Below are 24,371 nucleotides of genomic sequence, written 5' to 3'. Positions count from 1 at the left end.
AGGAAACAATCTGATTGAGAATCAAGAGGGTCAAGAAAATTTCATGAACTTTAAGTGACCCGTTGTAAAACTGCAGTCAACAGTTCTGCTAAAAAGAACATTAAGAATCAGTTTCCTAGATAAAGATCAGGCTTTGACTGAAAACTGAGTTACTGATGGAAATCAATACTTTGGGACTAGACTTTCAACACGTTTTTAAAAACAACCATTGCAACTGTAATACCATTAGAATCACTGGATAATAGATTAGTCTTTAGGGCAATCAAAGCATTTATCTTGCGGTAATAGCAGCACAACATTGAGGGGAAAAAAAAGTGTGTGGACAAGAACGAAACTGGATTGAATGAATCTGGTTTGGATTTGCCAAAACGACTGAACAATAAAAAGCAATTGGCAAAGCAAAGGCTGAGGGCGAGCGCTTAATGAAAACTAATAAAACATTAAGAGCTTCCCAAGAGCTGTATAAAAAATCTCTACTGACAATTCTGACTGTTAAGAGACAGTTGTGCCAATGCCAATGACCACACAAACATTGAAACCCCTTTCAAAATATCTCATTAGTCCTTCTTAGAAACCTGAAAGGTGTCAGAAAATGCCTCTGTACGTAATACAAGTCAAAGGGAAATTGCAAGTACAGCCATGTGAGAATGACAGCCATGTTTGTTTTGTCTTTGTATCAGGTGGTTGACTGACATCCTCCCACTGTTTATCAATGCCTGGATGCATTGAAATCTCATTGCCGAGCTGTTTTCTAGAAACTGTGATCAAGAAACGTTCAAGGTGTGAATGTTCTTCTTGTCATTATTTTTCCTCCTGTACAAACAGGACTGGAGAAAATTGGCAGCAAGCCTCTAGTATGCACTGTTGATCTGTTCCCAAGGCAAACCACACTCCTTTTGAAGAGGAATGACATTTAAGCTCTTATAAATTGAAAGGCATACTTGAACTTTTAACGGACTTTGAGTAAAAATAGTCTTGAATTAAATTCAAAGAATTCTTGTGGCTTTTATTTTGACTTTCGAGTCTTCAATCTTCATTCAAAAGCTAACCGAAGACCAATATTTCCTCTCTAAATATGAGAAACCTCATCAGTCATGGAAATATATACAACTGCGTTTGGTGCGATTCATGAAACTGACACCAGAGGAGACTAGCTTTAAGAGTGGGAGAGGTGTTAACATCAATATACCTCCTCATTTATCTCCCACGTTCATCAATTTCCTTGTCTGTTCTCATTTGTCTTTTTTTCAAACTGTCTAGAAGGGCTTTTTGCAGTGATGGAAGACATAGAGAGACTCCATTTCAATTGACTTCTTTTTACTTTGGGTCAGTAAGAGCTAGTCATTCGAATTACCCACAAGCCCCGGTTGTAAGTTGTGTTCTGGGTCACCCGCATTAGCAGAAGAAGCAGAGTAAAAGAGCGAATGGGGAACACCAAAGGCATCTCGTTCATTTATCAACTATAATGGTAGCTTTTGTACAAAGTGTACAGTGTTTTAGGACTTTATAGAGTCGTGTGTTTGTCCAAGTTTAGTTTAAAGTCTGTATCTGCAATTGTTTGTCCCTTCTTGTTTATTGGGTCATTCTAAAAGGTTGAATGAATTTGTGACTAAACACTACAATTGTTTATGTGTCAAAAAGACCAGGCCAATGTTCCAAGCCATTAACTGCCTATAAATACAACCCCCCTGTAAGCTTTTACTAACTCAGTATCAAATTCCCTCCAGATGTAAACAATGTGACTTACAACACAACTCACAATTTACGACATGTCTGTCCATGCATCTATTCCCCATTGGATTTGAGGGCATCCTCATGTTTTGGTCTTATGTCTTATGAAACCCTATGTAAGCTTGGTCTGTAAAATATCCCGCCAATGGTAATTCATCTTCCTAGTCGAGTTTAGACTCTCCCTTAATTTCTCATTTGTGTCCTTGCATTTGTTTTTATAGGCCTTGTGGGACTTTGCAGCAAAGATTAAAAGTTTGTTGTACTTCCTCAAACTCGCTGTGGGTGCCAAACTTCAGATCAGTGAACTTTCTCAAACTTTGTGTTAGGCACAGTCAGCTAGTACTGATACATTACAATAGATAAATTAGATAAAAACCACAAGATCTTTTAAAGATCAAGAATTGTTAGCATTGTGTGAAAAAATATTTAGAACGACATTAGGATCAGAAAGTAATGTCAGAATTTGTATTTTTGCGCAAACTATTCCATTAATACTTAAACTGCAATAGGACCTAAGATAGAGCCTTGAGGGACACCGTTTATTAGACGCCTGTAAAGCTGGTTGAAACAACATAAGGGTGAGAATAACAACTGATTTTTTATTTATTTTCTAATAAAAGGAAGTTTGTTGTCCATACAGTAATAAACATTGACTTCCCGTTCAACATGTTGAAGAGCCCTGAAGGAAACATAAACTAAGAATAATGGTCTTCTGGGTGACCAGCGCTGCCTATTTAGCAGGAGTGTGGACTAAATGCCTCTCTCTAGGGGGAAAGTGTGTCTCTACAGACGTACAGTGCTGTTGAGAGGCCTCCACTGCGGCACCCTTCGGCCCCTGAGTTATTTTCTTCATTACGCTCTGGAACAACGTCATCTCCCTAAAGAGCCATGGGGTCCACTTATAATTGCTTCAGTCCTGGACTGGAGGTGTTGAAAGTGTGCTCGCACACGGACACACACATGGACGGATGCCCTACTTAAGTGCAGTTTGTAATCAAGTCAAGTGAGGCAACCCAAATCCTGTCAATGACCCGACCCAAAACGAAGCCAGACTGTCATTATCTATCGTCATTCTGAAGTTGCTTAAGACAAGAGTGAATGACTTTGGCATTTATCATTGTTAATTGTTGCAAAGTTGCTGAGATGTGTTCTGAAAGTATAATTACATCAATTCAGCAGATTGACCATGATGTTTAGGCTTTGGGTGGACGTTTTGTCTGGCGTTTTTAAAGAATAAGGTCAGGACACTTCAACAGAAGACACAACTGAAATCAAATGTGCCACTAAGAGTAGATATGAATGCATAATAGATATATGTTTGAAGGTTAGAAAGAAAGAGAGAAGATCAGAGTGACCAACTTCCAGGTTCATGCTCGTGTAGGAATCTGTTCCAAGTTAGACCAAAAACATACTCTGCAAGTAAGCAAACGCAGATGCGACAGCTTGGTCAAACCATTTCAGGAACGCAGTCTGACTGGACATAGTTAGCATGTAATACATATTTGTATGCATTCTTGCGCTGGCGAAAACAAACTGAAGTTGTCCTTGTGAAAAAATATTGAGAAACACATACCGCCATGTCCAGTCCACTGAGTGGCACTAAGAGGGTTCGTTTTTTTTTTTTTTCTCTGCAACATATGATCGTACATATGGAACATTTTATGTGACATTGGTTTTGTACGTGTCACCACAGTTCTGGCTTAAAATGTCTGTTGAGTGGCGCTTTAAAAGTAACGTAGCATCTGCATTAAACCTAAACCTACCCGGTGAGAACAAAAGTGAATGTGATGTAAAAACGCAATTGCAAACATGCAAGCATTTCAGCTCTTTTATCGTAAGTCATGTTTTTGACAGGATTTTATATTCCTGGGATTCCACATCCTAAGCCCGATTCCGTGCCAGCTGAGCTACTGAACAAGCTTGTTATGTCCGAAAAGCGAAACATATGGAGCTGTAATCATAACTGTACAAAAACGATTACAAGTGCTCGCTGTTTTACCGCGTCTAGTGTTCATTTCTGTTGGAAAGTGCAGTGATATGTACTTATTCGTACTTATTTCGCATCTTGCGAAAAAATTAGGTAGCTAAAATCAGACATTTTTAAGTCAAATCTTTTTCTTTTCCTTTATGGAAAACAACTCTGTAGAGATTTAACAATTCTTATTTTGAGTTCCACAGATAGAATAGGTACATAGAGGCTTAGAACAACATGAAAACACCAAAATGATAACAGATTTGTTATTTCGAGGTGAAGTATTTCTTTAATAAATAAATGCCATAGGACCTAAGATAGAGCCTTGGGGGATCCCATTCATCAAATGCCAATAAATTAGGTTGAAACGACATAAGGGTGAGTAAATAACTAAGGACTTAATTAAAAGTTAATATATTTTATATAGGCGAATATTTGGCCAAGATTCACCTACTTAAAAATCTGGAATCTGAAGGTGCAAAAAAATAAATAAATAAATAAATAAATAAAAAAAATCACCTTTAAAGTTGTCCAAATTAAGTTCTTAGCAATGCATATTACTTATCAAAAAATTAAGTTTTGATATATTTACAGTAGGAAATTTACAAAATATCTTCATGGAACATGATCTTTATTTAATATTCTAATGATTTTTGGCATAAAAGAAAAATCGATAATTTTGACCCATACAATGTTTTGTTGGCTATTGCCACAAATATACCCAGGGTCCAGGGTCACATACACTTTCAATTAAAATACTTTAAAGTTAAGCTATATGCATTTAATACAAATATTTTGCATTGTCATTTAATTGCAAATAACATGAAATTGTAAGTTTATAAAAGTATGCTGAAGTGTTCTCTTTTTTTAAGAATATATATATGCTATTAAATCTAACTTAACAGCTAATATTCTCTCTAAAAGTCTCTTTTGAGAAACTCTGACACCCCAGAGCCCCAGAGAAAGTGATTCCAATTGTTTTCATCTTTCCTTTCTCTAATTAGCAACATTCTTCTTCCCAGCTCTGTTCAGTGTTAACGCCCCGATGGCTTCATTAGCCCATGCCAGAGCCCGGGACCCTGAGTCATCTGCTCCGCTTATCTTCTCCACCTTGTTGCCATGGATGCAAGGGGTTAAACTGTCAGGGGTCATCACTGTGACGCAGCATTGTGTCAGCTATCAGGAACTACATCCCACAGGTCACATTCCTAGTGCCAAAGAGCTGTATTTTTGCAATGACAGAGACTGTAATAAAAATGTTTTAGTGTCTTGCAAAGATTTGCCCTCTGAGGACTATTGGAAAATAGCGCAGCTTAATTTAGTGGTTCTCTTTAAATATGCCACTGTGAACAAGTCAAAAGGTCTTCAGACTTATTGAAATGACTCAGAAGTCCGACATTATGTGGGGGAATCTTCATTGTGTGTCCAGTGTTTTGATAATATCTAAGATATTTTCTCAGATCTCCCCAAGACAAACAATATGAAGCGAACTGTCAAAATGAGACCGGTGGGTGTGAACAAAAAAATCCTTCCTGTCGTGGAGAAATTGAGACATTTAGCCAGTCTCAAATGCCAGGAATGTTTCTTTTGGTTTTGATCCACCTATCTGTCAGAAAGAAAATCCCCAACATTTGCGGGAGTTTAACTAGTAAACACCAGTGGGAAAGTCAGAGGACACTGGAAAATCAATTGTACGTGTGTCTGCCAGCAGAACTTCATCTTACGAGGTTAAACAAGCAGTTTAAAGGAGGAAGTTGACTCAATTTTAAAATAATGAACCAAGTCATTTCAGATTAGCTGAGGTGAAACTATAAAGCCTGCTTTTCAAAATAAGCACAAAGACAGCAGTGCTGGGTAAACTAAACTTTACACATTAGCGCATTAGCTAATATGCTACTAGATTAGCTACATGACACGTGCAGGTGAGGAAATTCTGTCAGAATTTTCATTTTTTAGGTGAACTATTCCTTTTATACTAAAATGCAGGAGGACCTAAGATAAAGCCTTGGGGGACACCTTTATCAAATTCCTATTAAGCTTGGTGACCAAGGTGACTAAATAACAATGTAATTGTCCTGTTTTCTAATAAAAGGACATAGATTGCAGAGTAGCGTTAGCCTACCTGGTCTCATGATGAAAATGTACCTCTGTATATAGTACTATAGGGTTGTTAGTGTATTGTAAGTAGGATTAACTACAATTTCCCCCCAAAACAAAAGTCTAAGGTGAACAGTGCAAACCTGAGCAGTCTTCTCCCTCCAAAATGTTAGGAACATGTGTGCTGGGTAGTAAACTACACTTTACACATCAGCACATTAGCACATTAGCTACTGTGCTATTACATGACACATGAAGGTGAGCAAATTATGTCAGAATTCTCATTTTTTGCGTAAAGTAGTCCTTTCAATACTAAAATGCAATAGGACCTAATATATAGCCTTGGGAAACACAATGTATCAAATTTATGTAAAGCCTGTTGAAATGACATAAGGGTGACTAAATAACAACAGAATTGTCCTGTTTTCTAATAAAAGGACATTTGTTGTCCAAGCAATAAGCAAAATTACTGCAAAGTACCATTAGCATATTAGGACCCAACAGCTACTAAATTAACAACCTTTGTTTAACAACCACTGCTTCATTTTTTGTACAAATGCGACCAACCTGATGACGAAAACGTACTTGTGGGAACTTTTTTGCAAGACGTAAAATATGTACCGCCATGTTCATTTCGTGACATATTTAATGTGAAATGCCCAAAGAGTCTATGTTTTTTCCTGGAAAAGATGAAAGTACATTATGGTACATTTTATGTGAAGTTGGTTTTGCATGTGTCATAGCAGTTCTGACTTCAAAATGTGCATTGAGTGGTGCTATAATTCTCTGTGAAGTTTTAAAACAATGTTCCATCTGCACTACGCCTAAACCTACTTGATAGTATGAACAAAAGCGAATGTGATGTAAAAACGCAATCGCAAGCATGCATTTTAGCTTGTATTTTGATCTCTCATCTTTCAGCTCTTTCATCGTGAGTCATGTTTTTCAGGATTAGGCAAGATAGTTGCATATGGAACGCTAAAAATATGGAGCTGTAATCATAACTTTTTAAGAAAACGATTACAAATTCTCAATGTTTTACCCACTCTAGTGTTAATTTCTGTTGGAAACTGCAGTAATATGTACTTAATAGTACCTATTTCACATATTGCACATTAGCTACTATGCTACTAGAGAAGCTACCTGACACATGAAGGTCAGAATTTTTATTTTTTGGTTGAACTAATTAGTTTATACTAAAATGCAACAGGTCCTACGACAAAGCCTTGGGGGTACACCATTTATCAAATCCATGTAAAGTTTGTTGAAACAACAAAAGAGTGACTAAATAACAACTGAATTTTCCTATTTTCTAATAAAAGGACAATTGTTGCCCCAATGAGTGAGTGATAAACATCAACTTCAACATCTGTTCAACATGTTGACGAGCCTAGGAGCATGGTAAATTTGACTAATACAAATGTTTGGTTTAGTGTTTGGCATAAGTACAGTTGCACAAGTATTACAGCCAGTTAAAAAAAAGTCCACAACTTTTTTTGTACAGACATGACACATAACAAGGTTGCTAAAGTATTGTAAGTAGGATCAACTGCAATTTTGCCCAGAGACAAAAGTCTAAGATGCAAACCTGAACGGTCATGTCCCTCAAAAGCATCTTACTTCTTTATAAAACAGTCATATTCAGCTTTTTCAGATGTCGTCTTTGTTTACTTTAAAAGCTTGGCTTTCAAATTCGACTTCAAGATACCTGCAAGCAAGAGAAGCGACTCCTCTGCATTAATGAATAACGTCTGGCTTTTTGCGTCTCGCTGCCAACCTTTGGATGTCTGCCGACCTGTACTCGTAAACACATGGCGCCCCAGAGATGAATGTACACATTCTATTAACAGCCTTGGAGATAATAAGAAGCACATTTACACTATAGGTACAGCGCTCAAGTCGATGCCACCGTATACCAAACCTTCCTGAGAGGAAACCGCGGAGTCGCGCAGGTTGAGGGAGGTTCTGAGGGGTCAGCAACTGGGGCGGCTGTGATGTGCTGATAATAGCAGGGGATGCGACTGTGTGGCGTGGGTGTCCAGACAGACAGTCGCAGAGCAGTCCGGTGATGTATGGCTGGGTGTCTGGCAGTATCACGAACGTCGTCCTTATCAGTGATAATGTTGTTTTGGAAGGGAGGTTTGACTATTAGGATTTGGCAGTTCTCTTAAAAGAAGTTAAACTTAAAAGAAGACTGGCAAAATACAGTAGACTAATTATCTTAGTACGTTTTCAGGAAGCAGAGGTTAATAGCACTCTTCCCCTGTTGCATTGTGTCTGTTAAAACAGCTTGACCCTGCTGATGTCCTCACGGCTAAACGGAAATAAGCAAAAGCAGCTTCAGAGAGACGATTTATCTGAAGACTGGCAGACTACCACAGCAAAGAGAGCGTAACTGTTATTGTTGCAGACATGATTTCATTCTTTTTCCACTGTCTTCTGATTGTCTCTATGAAAAAAAAAATGAGAGAGTGTAAGAGAGTGAGTTCTGACCTGTATGAGAGAGCTGCAGTCGTGGTATATTCGGGTTTCCAGCATTAGTAGGCCGTATAAGAGGCAGCAGCGAGTGGAGCAGAAAGACCAGCAGGGGACTGTATGGCCCAGTCCTCCACATTCCCACAATCCTCATCTCCAGCTTCCTGTAGTCTGACCGTACAGGATGTCTTCTATGTCACATCACCTTCGTAGTGCTGGAGAAATAACAAACAGATTTGAGCATGTAAGTTGAAATGAAATATCGCTGTAATACTGTATTGTTCTGTTTGTACTGTATACATTTCTGTAAGCTGATGCTAACCAATATGATATAATATAAATCAATCTATAATGGACTATATTATTTTCTAGAATGACTGTATACTTTATTCATTCTTAAAACAGTGCTTAACAGTGCAATAATATGACACATTATTGAATTACAATACCATTTAATGTTGTAATATGATGCCAGTCAATATAATATAATATAATGTAATATAATACAAAATAAAAATATATTTAAATTGATTTAAAAATCTATTTAATGTTTCTAGAATTGTTATATTTCATATTAAATTACATATTAATATATAAAATAATGTTTATTTCTATAATTTTTTAGTTTTTTATTTAAAATTATTTTTAGTTCTACAACACATAATCTAGAACAATCTGTAATATAATGTAATATAATACATTTTATATAATATAATACAATAAATTAAATAAAAATACAAAATAAAAATATATTTCAATTGATTAAAAATGATTTAATATTTATATAATTATTATGTTTTTATATATTATTTTATTAGTATTGTTTTATTTTTCTTTGCACTGCTCATATATAATAATCTTTAATTGGACTATATTATGTTGGACAATAATTGTACATTTTATTTATTTTTTTAAAGATTTTTTAAAATATATAATATAATATAATATAATATAATATAATATAATATAATAACTTGAGTATTTCATAATAAATTATTTATTAATATATAAAATTATTATATTACATTATTTTATTTATAGATTTATTTAAATGTTTTTTTTTACATTGTTTTTAGTTCTATAAAAAGTCATAATATAATATAATACAATATAATAACATAAATAAAAATACAACATAAAAATATATTTCAATTGATGAAAAAATTATTAAATATTTATAAAATTATATTTCTAAATTATTTTATTTTTTATATTTTTTAATATTATTATTAGTAGTAGTAATTAATTATTAATTTATTATTTATTTGTGCACTATTTATCTATAATAATCTGTAACTATATTATGTTGGACAATAATTGTACATTTTAATCATATTTTTTCATTTAATATAATATAATATAATATAACATAATATAATATAATATAATAAAAAATAATATTTAATATTTATAGAATTTTATATTTCATATTAAATTATATATTAATATAAAATTATTATATATAATTATTTTGTATTTGTTTATACATTTTTTAATATTTTGTTTTTTATTTTACATTATTTTAAATTCTACAAATAATTCATCTATAATAATATAATATTATATAATATAATATCATAAATAAAATAAAAATATAAAATAAAAATATATTTAAATCAATAAAATTTATTTAGTTTAGTTTTTTTTTACACTATTCATCTATAATGATCTGTAATTTGATTATATTATGTTGGACAATAATTGTATATTTTAACCATAAATTAATTGTTTTTAATAATTTTAAGACACATTACAGTGCAATATACTATTCACATATTATTTTGTCTCTGTAATCTGATGCTAATCAATATAATATAATAAAATATAATATAATATGTTAAAATTTATTTAAAAATCTATTTCATATTTCTAGAATTATTACATTATACATATAATTTTTATTTTATATATAAATAATTATGTATTAATTCATATTTATGTTTTTCAAATTCTACAAATCATTCACCTATCATAATCTCTAACTGGATTATATTATGTTGGACAATAAATGTATTTCCTAATCGTAATTATTATATTCTATAAACGTTAAAGAAATATTACAAATTATTTGAAACATTACATAATTGTTAAAAAATATTCCACATTGAAATCCAAGATTTCGCAGTTACATTTCAGTCAAAATGAATAACTTTTGACAACAAGAAGACTCCTTAATAGTAAAATGTTACTTTCCGCATCAAACTAAAGCTATTTTGACTCTTAATGGAAGGGAAAACTCCAGATGGCATTCTTTCACAATGACATTAACCCCATCCATGTCATCTTTTCTAAACAGAAAACAGCATATGCCACATCCTCAGGCGTTCACTACCAGACTTCATCATGCTAGCGTCACCCAAAGTGCTCTACAGCCTCCACAAGTCAAAACTGTTTCAGCAAGTGCTTAAATCTGGAAGCACAACAGATGCTACTTGAAGACCAGAAACCCGAAACCTCGAGAGCGTGTGAGCAGCATGCCGAGCTCACGACCACGCGAGAACCAGCCTCGCGCAGAGAAGGAAACCGGAGCATTGTTTCGAGAAAAGTTCCCATGGCTAATCAGTCCCCTGATCTTTATTTTCTTTCCTCTAAGAGGTCACCCTACACAAACAGATCGCATGCGCAACCTAGAAACACTCGAGCCGCTTCCTCCTGTACACGCTAACCGCTAAACACTGTCAAAGAACATACGAGAGTTCAATCCACTGGAATGGATTTCATTTGTCTGTTAGCAAGTTTCGTACGACGCGCAGTATAGAAAGTCCAACAATTGGCGAGCTCATTGAAAGAGCAGCAGTTTTTGTGTTGGCGCTCAGGGGACGCATTTTCCCATGATGAGGGTATTGTATGTTGCGCCACTTAGACTCGCGAGGGGACCCCTGGGGACAGTTTCGACACGAAAAAAATGGGCTGGAGCTCAAACATATGCAAAATGAAGATAGGCTTTCTCTATTGCTCCATTCATCACCTCAAAATCTAAGCTCATTACGGCGTTACTCGGACATAATAACTCTATTCAAGTTCCTCGAGTGACGGAAACCAAATGCTCCCTTCGGTACGCTGATTTATCGCGAAATTTATTGCCGCGGCATTTCAGTGTGAGAAATCAAACAGCTTATCAGATATGTTTATACTCCTGGTTTCATTTAAAGAAACAGTTCACCTAAAAGTGAAAATTTGCTGAACATTTATTCACCCTTTAGGCCATACAAGATGTTAATGAGTTTGTTTTTTCATCAGATTTGGAGAAATGTAGCATTTCATCACTTGCTCACCAATGGATGTAAATGGGTGCCGTCCAAAAGCAGCTGTTAATGTGATACCAGAAAGAATAGTTCATCTAAAAAAATGAAATTTGCAAAAATTTTACTCAACCTCGGGCCTCCCAAGATGGAAATAAGTTTGTTTCTTCATCAGATTTGGAGAAACATAGCATTTTGTCACTTGTCTCACCATTGGATGTAAATGGGTGCCGTAAAAACACAGCTGTAAACCTGATACCATGAGTACTTCAAAAAAAGAAAAAAGATTTTTCTGAACGTATTCACCCTCAGGCCACCCCAAAATGTAAACGAGTTTGTTTCTTTGAGATTTGGAAAAATGTAGCGTTTCATCACTTGTTTACCAACGGATGTGAATGGGTGCCGTCCAAACACAGCCATAAACCTGATGACAGATTACTTAAAGGAATAGTTAACCTAAAATTTATTTAAAAATTGCTGAAATTTTAGTCATCCTCAGGCCTACCAAGATATAGATGAGTTTATTTCCTCATCAGATTTGGAGAAATGTAGCATTTCATTACTCACCAATGGATGTGAATGGGTGCCGTCCAAATGTATTCATAAACCAGATACCAGATTAATTAAAGGAATAGTTGCCTAACAAAATTAAAATTTGCTGAAAATGTATTCACCCCCAGGCCACCCAAAATGTAAATGAGTTTGTTTCTTCATCAGATTTCACTTGCTCACCAATGGATGTGAATGGGTGCCATCCAAAAGCAGCTGTAAACCCCATACCAGAGTATTTAGAAAGAATAATTAACCTAAAAAACACAATGAAAATTTGCTGAACATTTCTTTACCCTCAGGCCACCCAAAATGTAAATGAGTTTGTTTCTTCATTAGATTTGGAGAAATGTAGCATTACATCACATGCTCACCAATGGATGTGAATGGGTGCTGTCCAAACGCAGCCGTAAACCTGATACCAGAGTACTTAAAGGAACAGTTTACCTAAAAGCAACAAAATTTGCTGAAAACTTATTCACCCAAAATGTAAATGAGTTTGTTTCTTCATAAGATTTCACTTGCTTACCAATGGATGTGAATGGGTGCCATCAAAACACAGCCGTAAACCTGATACCAGAGTTTTTAAAAGAATAGTTCACCTAAAAAATAAAAAAAATAGCTGAAAATGTATTCACCCCCAGGCCACCCAAAATGTAAATGAGTTTGTTTCTTCATCAGATTTGGAGCAATGTAGCATTTCATCACTTGCTCACCAATGGATGTAAATGGGTGCTGTCCAAACGCAGCCGTAAACCTGATACCAGAGTACTTAAAGGAACAGTTTACCTAAAAGCAAAAAAATTTGCTGAAGACTTATTCACCCTCAGGCCACCCAAAATGTAAATGAATTTGTTTCTTCATAAGATTTCACTTGCTTACCAATAGTGTTAATTTCGTCACCTATTTTTAATTTAGTCTTAGTCTTAGTCTTGTGCCAAATGTCCTTGTTAGTTTTAGTCATATTTAGTCATTCACATATCTTTTTTTGTTAGTCAAGTTTTAGTCGACTAAAAGTCTCTTCATTTTAGTCTAGTTTTAGTCAAAAGAAAACTCAAGGTATCTTAGTCAAGTTTTAGTCGACTAAAAGTCTTTTAATTTTAGTCTAGTTTTAGTCAAAAAAGAACTCAATATATTTTAGTCTAGGTTTAGTCAAAAAATGTAGTCTTTTTTTAAAATAGCACATTATTACTGAGATTATTACTGATTCACATTTCAGTAAAAAAAGTGTTTCACATATCTCAAACATTGGTTAAATGTCATAATTACCTGACAAAATACACTTGTTGAATGATTTTTGTTGAATGCAAATGTTAAACGTGTCTGGTTTTCAATTTCTGATTTAGGAGACACATTCACAAATGATTAACCCTTTCAGTGGTGAGTTTAAAATATTCTAGCGGACCCCTGAGAGTGAGTTTTTTTTAAGCGACCGTTATTTTAGAACGTTCGTCCTTATTGTTTCCATGGCGACGCATTAAGCTTGTCACGTGACACAACACAGACACAATAACACTGTATGACAGATAGATCGCTTTTATTTCGTTTTCCCTTTTTTATCCAGAATACTCACACACTTGCTTACCATGCCATTAACTATCTAATATTCCGATTCACAAATATGTGTGAATTAGTATGTTTCGTCGTTTAAAACCCTATATAAATGTTCTGGATCGTAATCTGTAACGTGAGATGGGCGCGGCCATGTTTGTTCGCGCTGCTGTTCAGAGAGTCCTGTCAGCCGTATTTACAGCACATATACATTCATCCGTTTCTCCCGAAATACATGCAAGTAAGTGGCTGGTGAACTAGAAGAGGAATAGAATGAACTTTTTAGTTACTAAGCCTATGTGTATGTGACGAATGAAACACATCGGCAAATTATATTTGAATAGATTGTTATTTGCTGCTTCCATAGACCTATGTGTGTATTTTACAAACTCTAAATGTCTCCTTTGACTAGTACTAATGTGTATTTAAATGTCTGAAACCTAAAATAAGCGTTACGTGGTTAAAAACACTGCATAGTTGTGTTTATAATATGACAAGCGCAGAGCTCGTCCGTCTCTGGCTCAGCAGCCAGCCAGCGCGCCAAAGCGCAGTTTGAATATTTTAAAGCCGTAACAGCTGATGAAAAAGCAGAGACGATTGTAGACGAAAATGAAGAGAGATTTTATCTTAGTTTTTATTTTATGCAAAACATTTTCGTCTCGTCTTTTTTCGTCAACAATAATGCATGTTAATTTAGTCTTAGTCAGCGTTTTTTGACAGTGGTGCAGTCTTGTCATCGTCTCGTCTTAGTCATGAAAAAAAAGGTCGTTGACGAACATATTTCGTCTCGTCTCGTCTGACGAAATTAACACTACTTACCAATGGATGTGAATGGGTGCCATCAAAACACAGCCTAAACCTGATAGCTGAGTACTTAAAGGAATAGTTCACCTAAAAAAAAGGCCACCCAAAATGTAAATGAGTTTGTTTCTTCACCAGATTTGGAGAAATACAGCATTACATAATTTGCTCACCAATGAATGTGAATGGGTGCCGTCAAAACACAGCCTTAAACCAGATACCAGAGTACTTAAAGGAATAGTTCAACTAAAAAATATATAATTTGCTAAAAATGTATTTACCCCCAGGCCACCCAAAATGTAAATGAGTTTGTTTCTTTTTCAGATTTGGAGAAATGTAGCATTTCATCACTTGCTCACCAATGGATGTGAATGGGTGCCGTCCAAACGCAGCCGTAAACCTGATACCACAGTATTGAAAGGAATAGTTCACATAAAAAAATTACATTTGCTAAAAATGTATTCACCCCCAGGCCACCCAAAATGTAAATGAGTTTGTTTTTTCATCAGATTTGGAGAAGCGTAGCATTTCGTCACTTGCTCATCAATTAGTGTGAATGGGTGCCGTCAGAATGAGAGTCCAAACAGCTGATAAAAACATCACAATAACAAGTAATCCACACCACTCCAGTCCATCAATTAACATCTTATGAAGTGAAAAGCTGCATGTTTATATGAAATAAATCCATAATTAAGGTGTTTTTTACTTTAAAACCAACTTCTGGCCAAAATAGTCCATAATTTATAATAACGCTTCTTCAAGTGAAAAGGTCCATCTTTTGTTGTCTGTTTTGGCCCGTTTGGTCTTGTAAATAGTGCTATTCTGCACATACTTCTCTCCTGATTCAGATTAGATTACTTTTTTTACTGTATTTCGGATTCATATTTCCATCGGAAGCAATGGTTGGAAGTTAAAAACATCTTAAAGATGGGTTTGTTTCTTTAAACACATATCTTTTTTTGCTTCACAAGATGTTAACTGATGGACTGGAGTGGTGTGGATTACTTGTGGATTATTGTGATATTTTTATCAGCTGTTTTGGGCTCTCATTCTGATGGGACCCATTCACATCCATTGGATGTGAAATGCTACATTTCTCCAAATCTGATCAGGAAACAAACTCATCTTCATCTTTGGAGGCCTGAGGGTGAGTAAAATTTCTGGAAATTTTCTTTTATTTTAGATGAACTGTTCCTTTAAGTGCTCTGGTATCAGGATTACGGCTGTTACGTTCACCCTCCGGGTTTATTCAGCGGTCGTGATATCTGGATTTACTGTGTTGGCTGGAGCACAGGTGCTCAAGGAGAGATCAACGACTCTTATTAACTCTGTTTGTTGGCTCAAAGCTATTAATCTCCGGGAGAAAGCAAAAGAAAACATATCATCCCTGGCGCGACAACAACTATGTGTGAGCTGTGCAAGGTGGTGATGGTCTGGCAGATACTAATATAGGCCTATTTTTCATTTGAGTACTTTCGGTATTCTTTATGTCTCTATTTAGCAGATATGAATCCAGTTGGGAAAGCAGGAGAGATTTGAATTATGCTATATTCAAAAAGTCTTCTGCCTTCTGCGGCCTTGGTTTTTATAGAATGAGGGGATGTGGTTTCAATCATTATTAATGACTCTTCTGAGGTTTGTGGTTTATTATGTGCTGCTACTAGAATCAGTAATGCTGTAATGCTGTAGACTATTGACTATTGACTACTGGCATAAAATCTGGTCCACTCTGCAGTTTATTCTGGACTGAAATAACAGAAATGCTACAAAAATTTTAAGAAATAAATGCAAAAGTGTTATTAGAATAAGCCAATTTACTTTTTGTTCAGTAAGCTGCATTTTATTAAGTTTCTACTTATAGGCCTAGTGATGATGCCATCAAAAATTAATCTAAAAATCTTAGAGATTGTGATATGCTAATGGTGTATTGCAAATACCTTATTTATGTATTTATTTATGTATTCATTCATTCATTCATTTATTTGCTTATTTATTTGTTAATTGACAAATGTGTTTTGAAAGAGACAATTCATAGGTAAATATGGATATTTTTAAATTATGATAATTCTGATTGAAATTACTGATTACAATGAAAAATATTTATTGATAATTAGTTCTAAATAATTAAATTAAATATTAATTAATTAAAACTATTAATTATAAATAACATTCGGCTTGATCATGTAATAATAATAATAATAATAATAATAATAATAATAATAAATATTCGGGTACTTTCCAGGAACAAACAAACAAAAAATAAATACATATATAAATATATATATAAAAATATATATATAAATATATATATATATATATATGTGTAACATTAATTATTTAAAAAAGTCTTTCTAGAGGCTTCCTGTAGCTCCAACTCTGCGTATTATCATTTGTCAACCTTGAATGCAGTGTTTGGATAAAAGTGTCTGCCAAATGCGTAAATGTAAAGATAGTGAACCAATGTGAACAGTAAGAAAAGAAGACATGTGGTATATCAGACTAAAAGTGCCTGTAGATTGACCTGTTCCAGACAACAGTTAGCCATCAGCTTTTTCAATATGAGGAAGGACAACAAACAAACACTAACTGTGGGAATATCGTCAAGCTTCGGGAAGAGGAAGTAGTTGATATTAACTCACTTCCAGACCACGAAAGCCACACAACGTGAACCAACAGAGAAATGGCAGCTCACTCCGGATACAGAGCCTGCTTCCTTGGACAATGTTCTACTAAAATGACAAAGAAACTAGCAGCTGTCAGGGTCACGTTCGAAAAATGACCTAATTTACAACCTTGACTGGTAAAACTTAAAGAGTGACTTCAGACATTGTCCTACAAATGTTGCTTTAGACAACTGTCTAAGAGCTCCGATCACGCATGCGGGACACTTTTCCGTCCGGACCTCACATGTTAAGCACACCAAGGTTTCTCTAGGACAAAAAGCCTCTTGGAAAAACGGCAAACAACTTAACAGACAGAGGGGAAAATAATGATCCCTGCAGGGCGACACATAGTCAGGGACTTTGTCAAAGTAATGGATGAGCACTCTCACTTCCTCTTGAGCGTGTGAGCGGACAGAATAGAGGGAACGGCGGGGAGTCTTTCACCGCTCTGCACCAACAACCTCTGATCCGATCTGGGCAAAAAAACACCACTTCAGACTCTGTTAACTGTCCCTGCATTAACACATTTTAGAAAATGGCGATTCCACATGATTTCGTACAATTTGTTTTGCATGCAGAACAAAAAAATAATAATAATTAAAACAAATTTGCCACCAATTTGCCCAAACAAACATTAGTTGAATTACCATGAAAGAGTGTTGTTAATTTAATTTATAAATATTATCCATGGACTTTCAGTGAAAATAGTTGCCTTCCTTTATAGATATACAATTAATCATAAAATAAATGTTTGTATACAAATAAAGAAAAAAGGGCATAGTTATATAAACATATGTGACCCTGGACCACAAAACCAGTCTTAAGTCGATGGGGTATATTTGTAGCAATAGCCAAAAATACATTGAATGGGTCAAAATTATTGATTTTTCTTTTATGTCAAAAATCATTAGGAAATTAAGTAAAGATTTTTTGTAAAATTCCTACTGTAAACCTATCCAAATGTAATTTTTGATTAGTAATATGCATTGCTAAGGACTTAATTTGGACAACTTTAAAGGTGATTTTCTCAGTATTTAGATTTTTTGCACCCTTAGATTTCAGATTTTCAAATAGATGTATCTCGGCCAAATATTGTCCTATCCTAACAAACCATACATCAATATAAAGCTTATTTATTGAGCTTTCATATGATGTATATATCTCAGTTTTGTAAAAAAAGAAATATATATTACTAATTTTTTATTTACATTTGAACAAAAAGTGGCATGTCCAAAATTCTTCATACCCTTCTTAATAATCAATAGAAAAGCCTTTATTGGCTATTACAGCAATCAAACACTTCCTATAAATGCTGACCAGCTTTTTGCATGTCTCCACTGGTATTTTTGCCCATTCATCTTTAGCGATGAGCTCCAACTCTTTCAGCTTGGAGGGTCTCCTTGCCATCACCCTGATCTTTAGCTCCCTCCACAGATTCTCAATTGGATTTAAGTCAGGACTCTGGCTGGGCCACTGCAAAACATAAATGTTTTGTCTGGTAACCATTCCTTTACCACTTTTGCTGTGTGTTTTGGGTCATTGTCGTGCTGAAATGTCCACGGGTGCCCAAGGCCAAGTTTCTCTGCAGACTGCCTGATGTTGTTGTTGAGAATTTTGATGCATTGCTCCTTTTTCATGGTGCCATTTACTGTGATTAGGTTCCCTGGTCCTCAGGCTGAAAAACACCCCCAAAACATTAGGTTCCCACCACCATGTTTGACAGTGGGGATGGTGTTCTTAGGGTTGAAGGCTTCTGCTTTTTTACGCCAAATGAAGGCTACATCATTGTGGCCAAATAATTCAAATTTAGTTTCATCTGGCCATAAAACAGAAGACCACAAGTCTTTTTCTTTGTCCAAAAATGTTTGCATTTGCAAAGGCCAAGCGGGATTTTGTGTGCCTTATCTGTCTGCCTTGAGATGTCACCAACAGCAGAGCCCAGATTCATCAGGATGGCCTTGGTGGTGATCCTTTGATTCTTTTCTACCTCTCTCACTATCCTCCTGGCCAGCACAGGTGTCACTTTTGGCTTCCGACCTCGTCGTCTGAAATTTTTCACAGTGCGGAACGTCTTGTATTTTTTATTAATACTTTGCACTGTAGCCACTGGAACTTCAAAACATTTAGATATGGTCTTATAGCCTTTTCCTGTCTTGTGAGCAGCCACAATGTTCAGCCGCAGGTCCTCAGTGAGCTCCTTTGTCTTAGCCATGACTGTCCACAAACCAACAGCAGAGAGCTTCTGTTTTTCACCTGTTGAGTTGATTAAAACAGCTGTTCCCAATGAATCAGGGTAATTAGGATGCTTTAGAACAGCTTGGACTATTTGGAATGGTATAGAACTTTGGATTTTCCCATAGACTGTGACAGTTTGCAAATATGAATAAATTTGGACATGCCACTTTTTGTTCAAATGTAAATAAAGCTGAGAAATATTTTTTTTCCACAGTGATGCCTCTTGTACATCCTCTTGTTATCCTTTGGGAGAAGCCTGTGTCATTTCTGGTCAAAAACAAGCAAACAAACAAACAAACAAAAAACTTGCTGGTTGAATAAAAGTAACTTTAAGTCAGAATTTGCCAGGGGTATGAACAATTTCAGGCTTGACTGTATATATATATATTGTTTTGCTGAAAAATTACATTTGCATTGCAATAGTAAACATCATTTTTAAACTAGCTCTTCCTCAAATTGACTTTTTAGGGACTCTTTGCAGTTTCCAGAATCTTCATATTAGTCAAACATAATTAATAGCTACACAAATATTTTGTATAAATTGCAACCATATTATATAACATCACACTGCTCAGCTCTAACTGGACCATTACTCTACTTAGTAAGATTTAACTGCATAAAATAAAGTAAATTAAAAAGTGAGCAGCCAAACCCAACTTGTACAAAGAGAGATGCGGAAAATTACTTATTCATTGAAAGTCTCAGTGTGAATGAAAGGGGCCGTTCGGCACATTAAGATCGGCACCGAGCTGTGAAAAGACCCGCTACCCCGTGAACAAACAACATTGGGTTCAACCAGCCGAAAAACAAGCAACCAAGCCTCCCCTTTAACACGCACAAAGACACCGGCTTAACACGGCGGGACACGCATTACCAGCAAACGCATTCGAAATCAGCCCTATTCTTTGCAAAGCGCCGCCATTGAGTCCAAAGGCACTGAATTTTTCACAATCCATTAGGCGTTTTCTAATGCAAAAATCCACAATTTAGAGAAACAACAGTCAAAAGGTTTCACGTTCCTTGGGAATCATTCAGAAGTAGATTCAGGCCGTTCATCCAGGTGTCCATCATTCCCATGGGTACTGTTGCACTAGTGAGCTTCTGGGACACAAACACAACCCATGCCAGCGGATTTTGTCGGAAAGAGAAAGGATAGTTTACATGAACGCTTTTTGAGGACGACTTTGTTGTGCTCATTAGGGAGACTAGGGTTTTCAGGAAGGATTACAGTTTCTCTGCAACATAATATGGAGCGAGTGAGTGACGGATGTGTCGAGCGCTAGAGGGCGGGAAGGTTATCTGAGTACGTTAGGAAGGTGTCGTGTTTGAATGAGTGTGTGGACCTCCACCCTGGTTACAAATGCCTTTACAAAGGCAAAAACGCTCTGTCTGCTTTTATTAAAAGTCATTTGTTCTTTTGTTTTGATGTGCTTTATGTGTTTAATGTTGAATGCAAATTCGAAAAAGTTCTTAAAGCTGTATGAGATCATTGTAATATGAATGTAAAGTTTTATGCTGTTAATTGGTTATGAGCTCATTCTCAGTATATCAACATTTGGAAGAAATCCAGACTCTGAAAAACAGTTAGTGTTTTATTTATTGGCGTGTTTAATGTGTTTTTGTGATATTATCAAGCTTACAAATTATTGTTTATTATTAACTTTGACCACTTTTGGCATGTATGCAGTCTCTTCTTCAAGGCTGTATTTATTTGACCGAAAATGTAAAAACAGTACAATTGTGAAATATTATTGCAATTTAGAACTGGATAAAATTTTTTTTGTCGAGACAGACTTTAAACTTGGCTTTAAAAAGTCTGACCAGAAAGTTTGAGAGGGTTTTAAAAGTTTTAAAAGATTTTAAAACTTTTAAAAGTTTGTCGTTTTCAGTCTGAAATAGATTGAAGTTTAAAGTAGTTTTAAATCTTAAAGCTTGAATGTTTGGAAGGCAATAGTCTGTCAGATACAGTCAAGCCCAAAATTATTCATACCCTTGGCAAATTCTGACTTAAAGTAACTTTTATTCAACCAGCAACGTTTTTTTTTTTTTTTTTTTTTTGACAGGAAATGACACAGGCTTCTCCCAAAAGATAATAAGATGATGTACAAGAGGCATCGTTGTGGAAAAAGCTTTTATTTACATTTGAACAAAAAGTGGCATTTCCAAAATTATTCATACCCTTTGCAAACTGTCACAGTCTATGGGAAAATCCAAAGTTCTATACCATTCCAAATAGTCCAAGCTGTTCTAAAGCATCCTAATTACCCTGATTCTTTGGGAACAGCTGTTTTATTCAACTCAACAGCTGAAAAATAGAAGCTCTCTGCTGTTCTCAGAGGACGTGGTCGGAAGCCAAAAGTGACACCTATGCTGGCCAGAAGGATAGTGAGAAAAAATCCAAGGATCACCATCAAGGCCATCCTGATGAATCTGGGCTCTGCTGGTGGAAGACAGTCCAGACACTGGACACCGCTGGATTCCACAGACGCAGACCAAGGTGGACAATACTTCTCCAGATAAGACACACAAAAGCCCGCTTGGCCTTTGCAAATGCTCATCTGGACAAAGAAGAAGACTTCTGGTCTTCTGTTTTATGGTCAGATGAAACAAAAATGTAATTATTTGGCCACAATGATGTAGCCTTCATTTGGCGTAAAAAAGAAGCCTCCAACCCTAAGAACACCATCCCCACTGTCAGACATGGTGGTGGGAACCTAAAGTTTTGGGGGTGTTTTTCAGCCGGTGGACCAGGGAACCTAATCACAGTAAACAGCACCATGAAAAAGGAGCAATACATCAAAATTCTCAACAACAACATCAGGCAGTCTGCAGAGAAACTTGGCCTTTGGCACCAGTGGACATTTCAGCACGACAACAACCCAAAACACACAGCAAAAGTGGTGAAAAAATGGTTAGCAGACAAAAACATTTTGCTTTTTGCAGTTTCCCAGCCAGAGTCCTGACTTAAATCCAATTGAGAATCTGTGGAGGGAGCTAAAGATCAGGGTGATGGCAAGGAGACCCTCCAACCTGAAAGAGTTGGAGCTCATCGCTAAAGACGAATGGGCAAAAATACCAGTGGAGACATGCAAAAAGCTGGTCAGCAATTATAGGAAGCGTTTGTTTGCTGTAATAGCCAAAAAAAGCTTTTCTATTGATTATTAAGAATGGTATGAATAATTTTGGACATGCCACGTTTTGTTCAAATGTAAATAAAAGATTAGTAATATTTTTTTCCACAATGATGCCTCTTGTAAATCATCTTATTATCTTCTGGGAGACGCCTGTGTCATTTCCGGTCAAAAAAAAAAAAAACTTGCTGGTTGAATAAAAGTAACTTTAAGTCAGAATTTGCAAGGGTAGATAGATACTGTAGATAGATCTTTCAATTTATAGGTCTTAACTACTTTGAAAGTTATTAGGCACTTTCAGAATAATCTATAGTAGTCTCTTTTTTTTTTCATTTAAGAGTAGTAGAGGGTCAATTCTGGTTCATGTGGTTCTGGTTCAACATTCAGGTGGGGAATAACTCCCCCGCTCCTTAACAGATGCACCCTCTAGGCAGTTTTGGAAACTCTGGTTTGCTTCATAACCAAATACCCGAGCATGGCCGTGTCACATGGTTCAATGTTTTGCCCCGTGCATGTGATCTTTCAGCCGTACAGCCCTACAACTCCCACTCCAACACCCCAGTGATCCTGAACATCACAATCTGCTCCTCAGGTCCAGCTCTGCACTGAAGTAAGCAATCAAAAGACAAGAGAAAACCTCTCTCCTTCACATACCAGTCCATCTCTGCACTCCTCACCCGCAGATACCTGCGTCTGGAAGCAAAATGAAGAGAGACAGATGATCTGTTCACTTCAGCTGTTTTCAATCTGACAGGATCCAGCTCTATCAGCCACTTCTGCTTTAAGGAGTGATGTGATGGGGTGCCTTGAAAGGCCAGAAGTTATAATAATATTTAAAATGGTGAAATATCTGCGTCATCCTGTTCAGGGTTCTGGATTTTCAAATATACAGCACTGATGACTAATGTTATATTTACTAGGCGTCATTGTTTCGTGTGTTGGTGAGCGAATTCCAGCAATTCTTCTTGCGTGTGTTTCTTTTAACCATTTACCAGCAAGAAACAATGAGATGAAAAAATCGATGGTTCCTTCCCAGGATGTGTATTATTAGAGTTTGTATGTGTAAGAGTTAGTGAACAATGTAGAGTACAACTTCTATTATTATTACCTTTTCTACATTATTATTATTATTATTATTATTATTATTATTATTATTACACTGCATCACTGACTAAATTTGCATTTATAAATGTAGTTATTTTTATACCTGTTTGAAGTCGATAGAGTCAGCAAAGTCAATTTTGAGAAATAAGTAATATTCACTTAAAACATAACAGATTATGTTTGTGTGAACACTTAAACAATGTAATTCTGTGTATATGTGTATATTTATTGAGATTACCTTTATGGGGTGCCTTTATGCGGATGATTTGAATGACAGAAGAGGTACTCCTCTCAGAAAATTTACAAATAAGGATAATTTTAGATGTTTAATTACTATTTGGAGCATTGGGTTTGCTTGAGGAGGGCTTAATAAACTCATTTATGTGAAACCCTCAAATTTGATTAAAATCGTCATTTGTTATGTCTAGCTCAAAATTTGCCCATGTGCATTCCCACTCATTTTGCCAGCATTGCAACAAAACAGGAAAACAAAACAGCAAAGCAAAGTAAAACAAAACCAGAAAGCAAAGCAAATGAAACAGAAAGCAAAGCAAAATAAATTGAAACTAAATAGTAAAGCAAAGACAAATAAACAGGAAAGCAAAGCTAAATAAAACAAAACAACATAGAACAGCAAAGCAAATTAAGTAAAACAAAACAGTAAAGCAAAGAAAAATAAAACAAAACAAAACCAGAAACCAAAACAAAATGGGGAAGCAAAGCACAACAAAAACAGAAAAGCCAAATAAAACAAAACAAAGCAAGCAAAGCAAAACAAAACATAACCAGAAAGCAAAATAAAACAAAACCAGAAAGCAAA

General features: G+C 35.6%; 1 protein-coding gene across 1 annotated transcript in view; it reads right to left on the bottom strand.

Moving 5' to 3' along the window:
- LOC141339193 (semaphorin-3D) overlaps positions 1-24,371 on the bottom strand; it is an 82,632-nt gene that overhangs the window by 33,967 nt on the left and 24,294 nt on the right. Inside the window, exon 2 of the mRNA XM_073844824.1 lies at positions 8,294-8,490. Coding sequence (XP_073700925.1) covers positions 8,294-8,429 — 136 coding nt within the window. The 5' untranslated portion in view covers positions 8,430-8,490. The remainder of the gene's footprint in view (positions 1-8,293; positions 8,491-24,371) is intronic.

This window comes from Garra rufa, chromosome 7, assembly GCF_049309525.1.
Source record: "Garra rufa chromosome 7, GarRuf1.0, whole genome shotgun sequence".
In the NCBI taxonomy this organism is placed as follows: Eukaryota; Metazoa; Chordata; class Actinopteri; order Cypriniformes; family Cyprinidae; genus Garra; species Garra rufa.
This window is presented reverse-complemented; position numbering and strand designations above follow the sequence as displayed.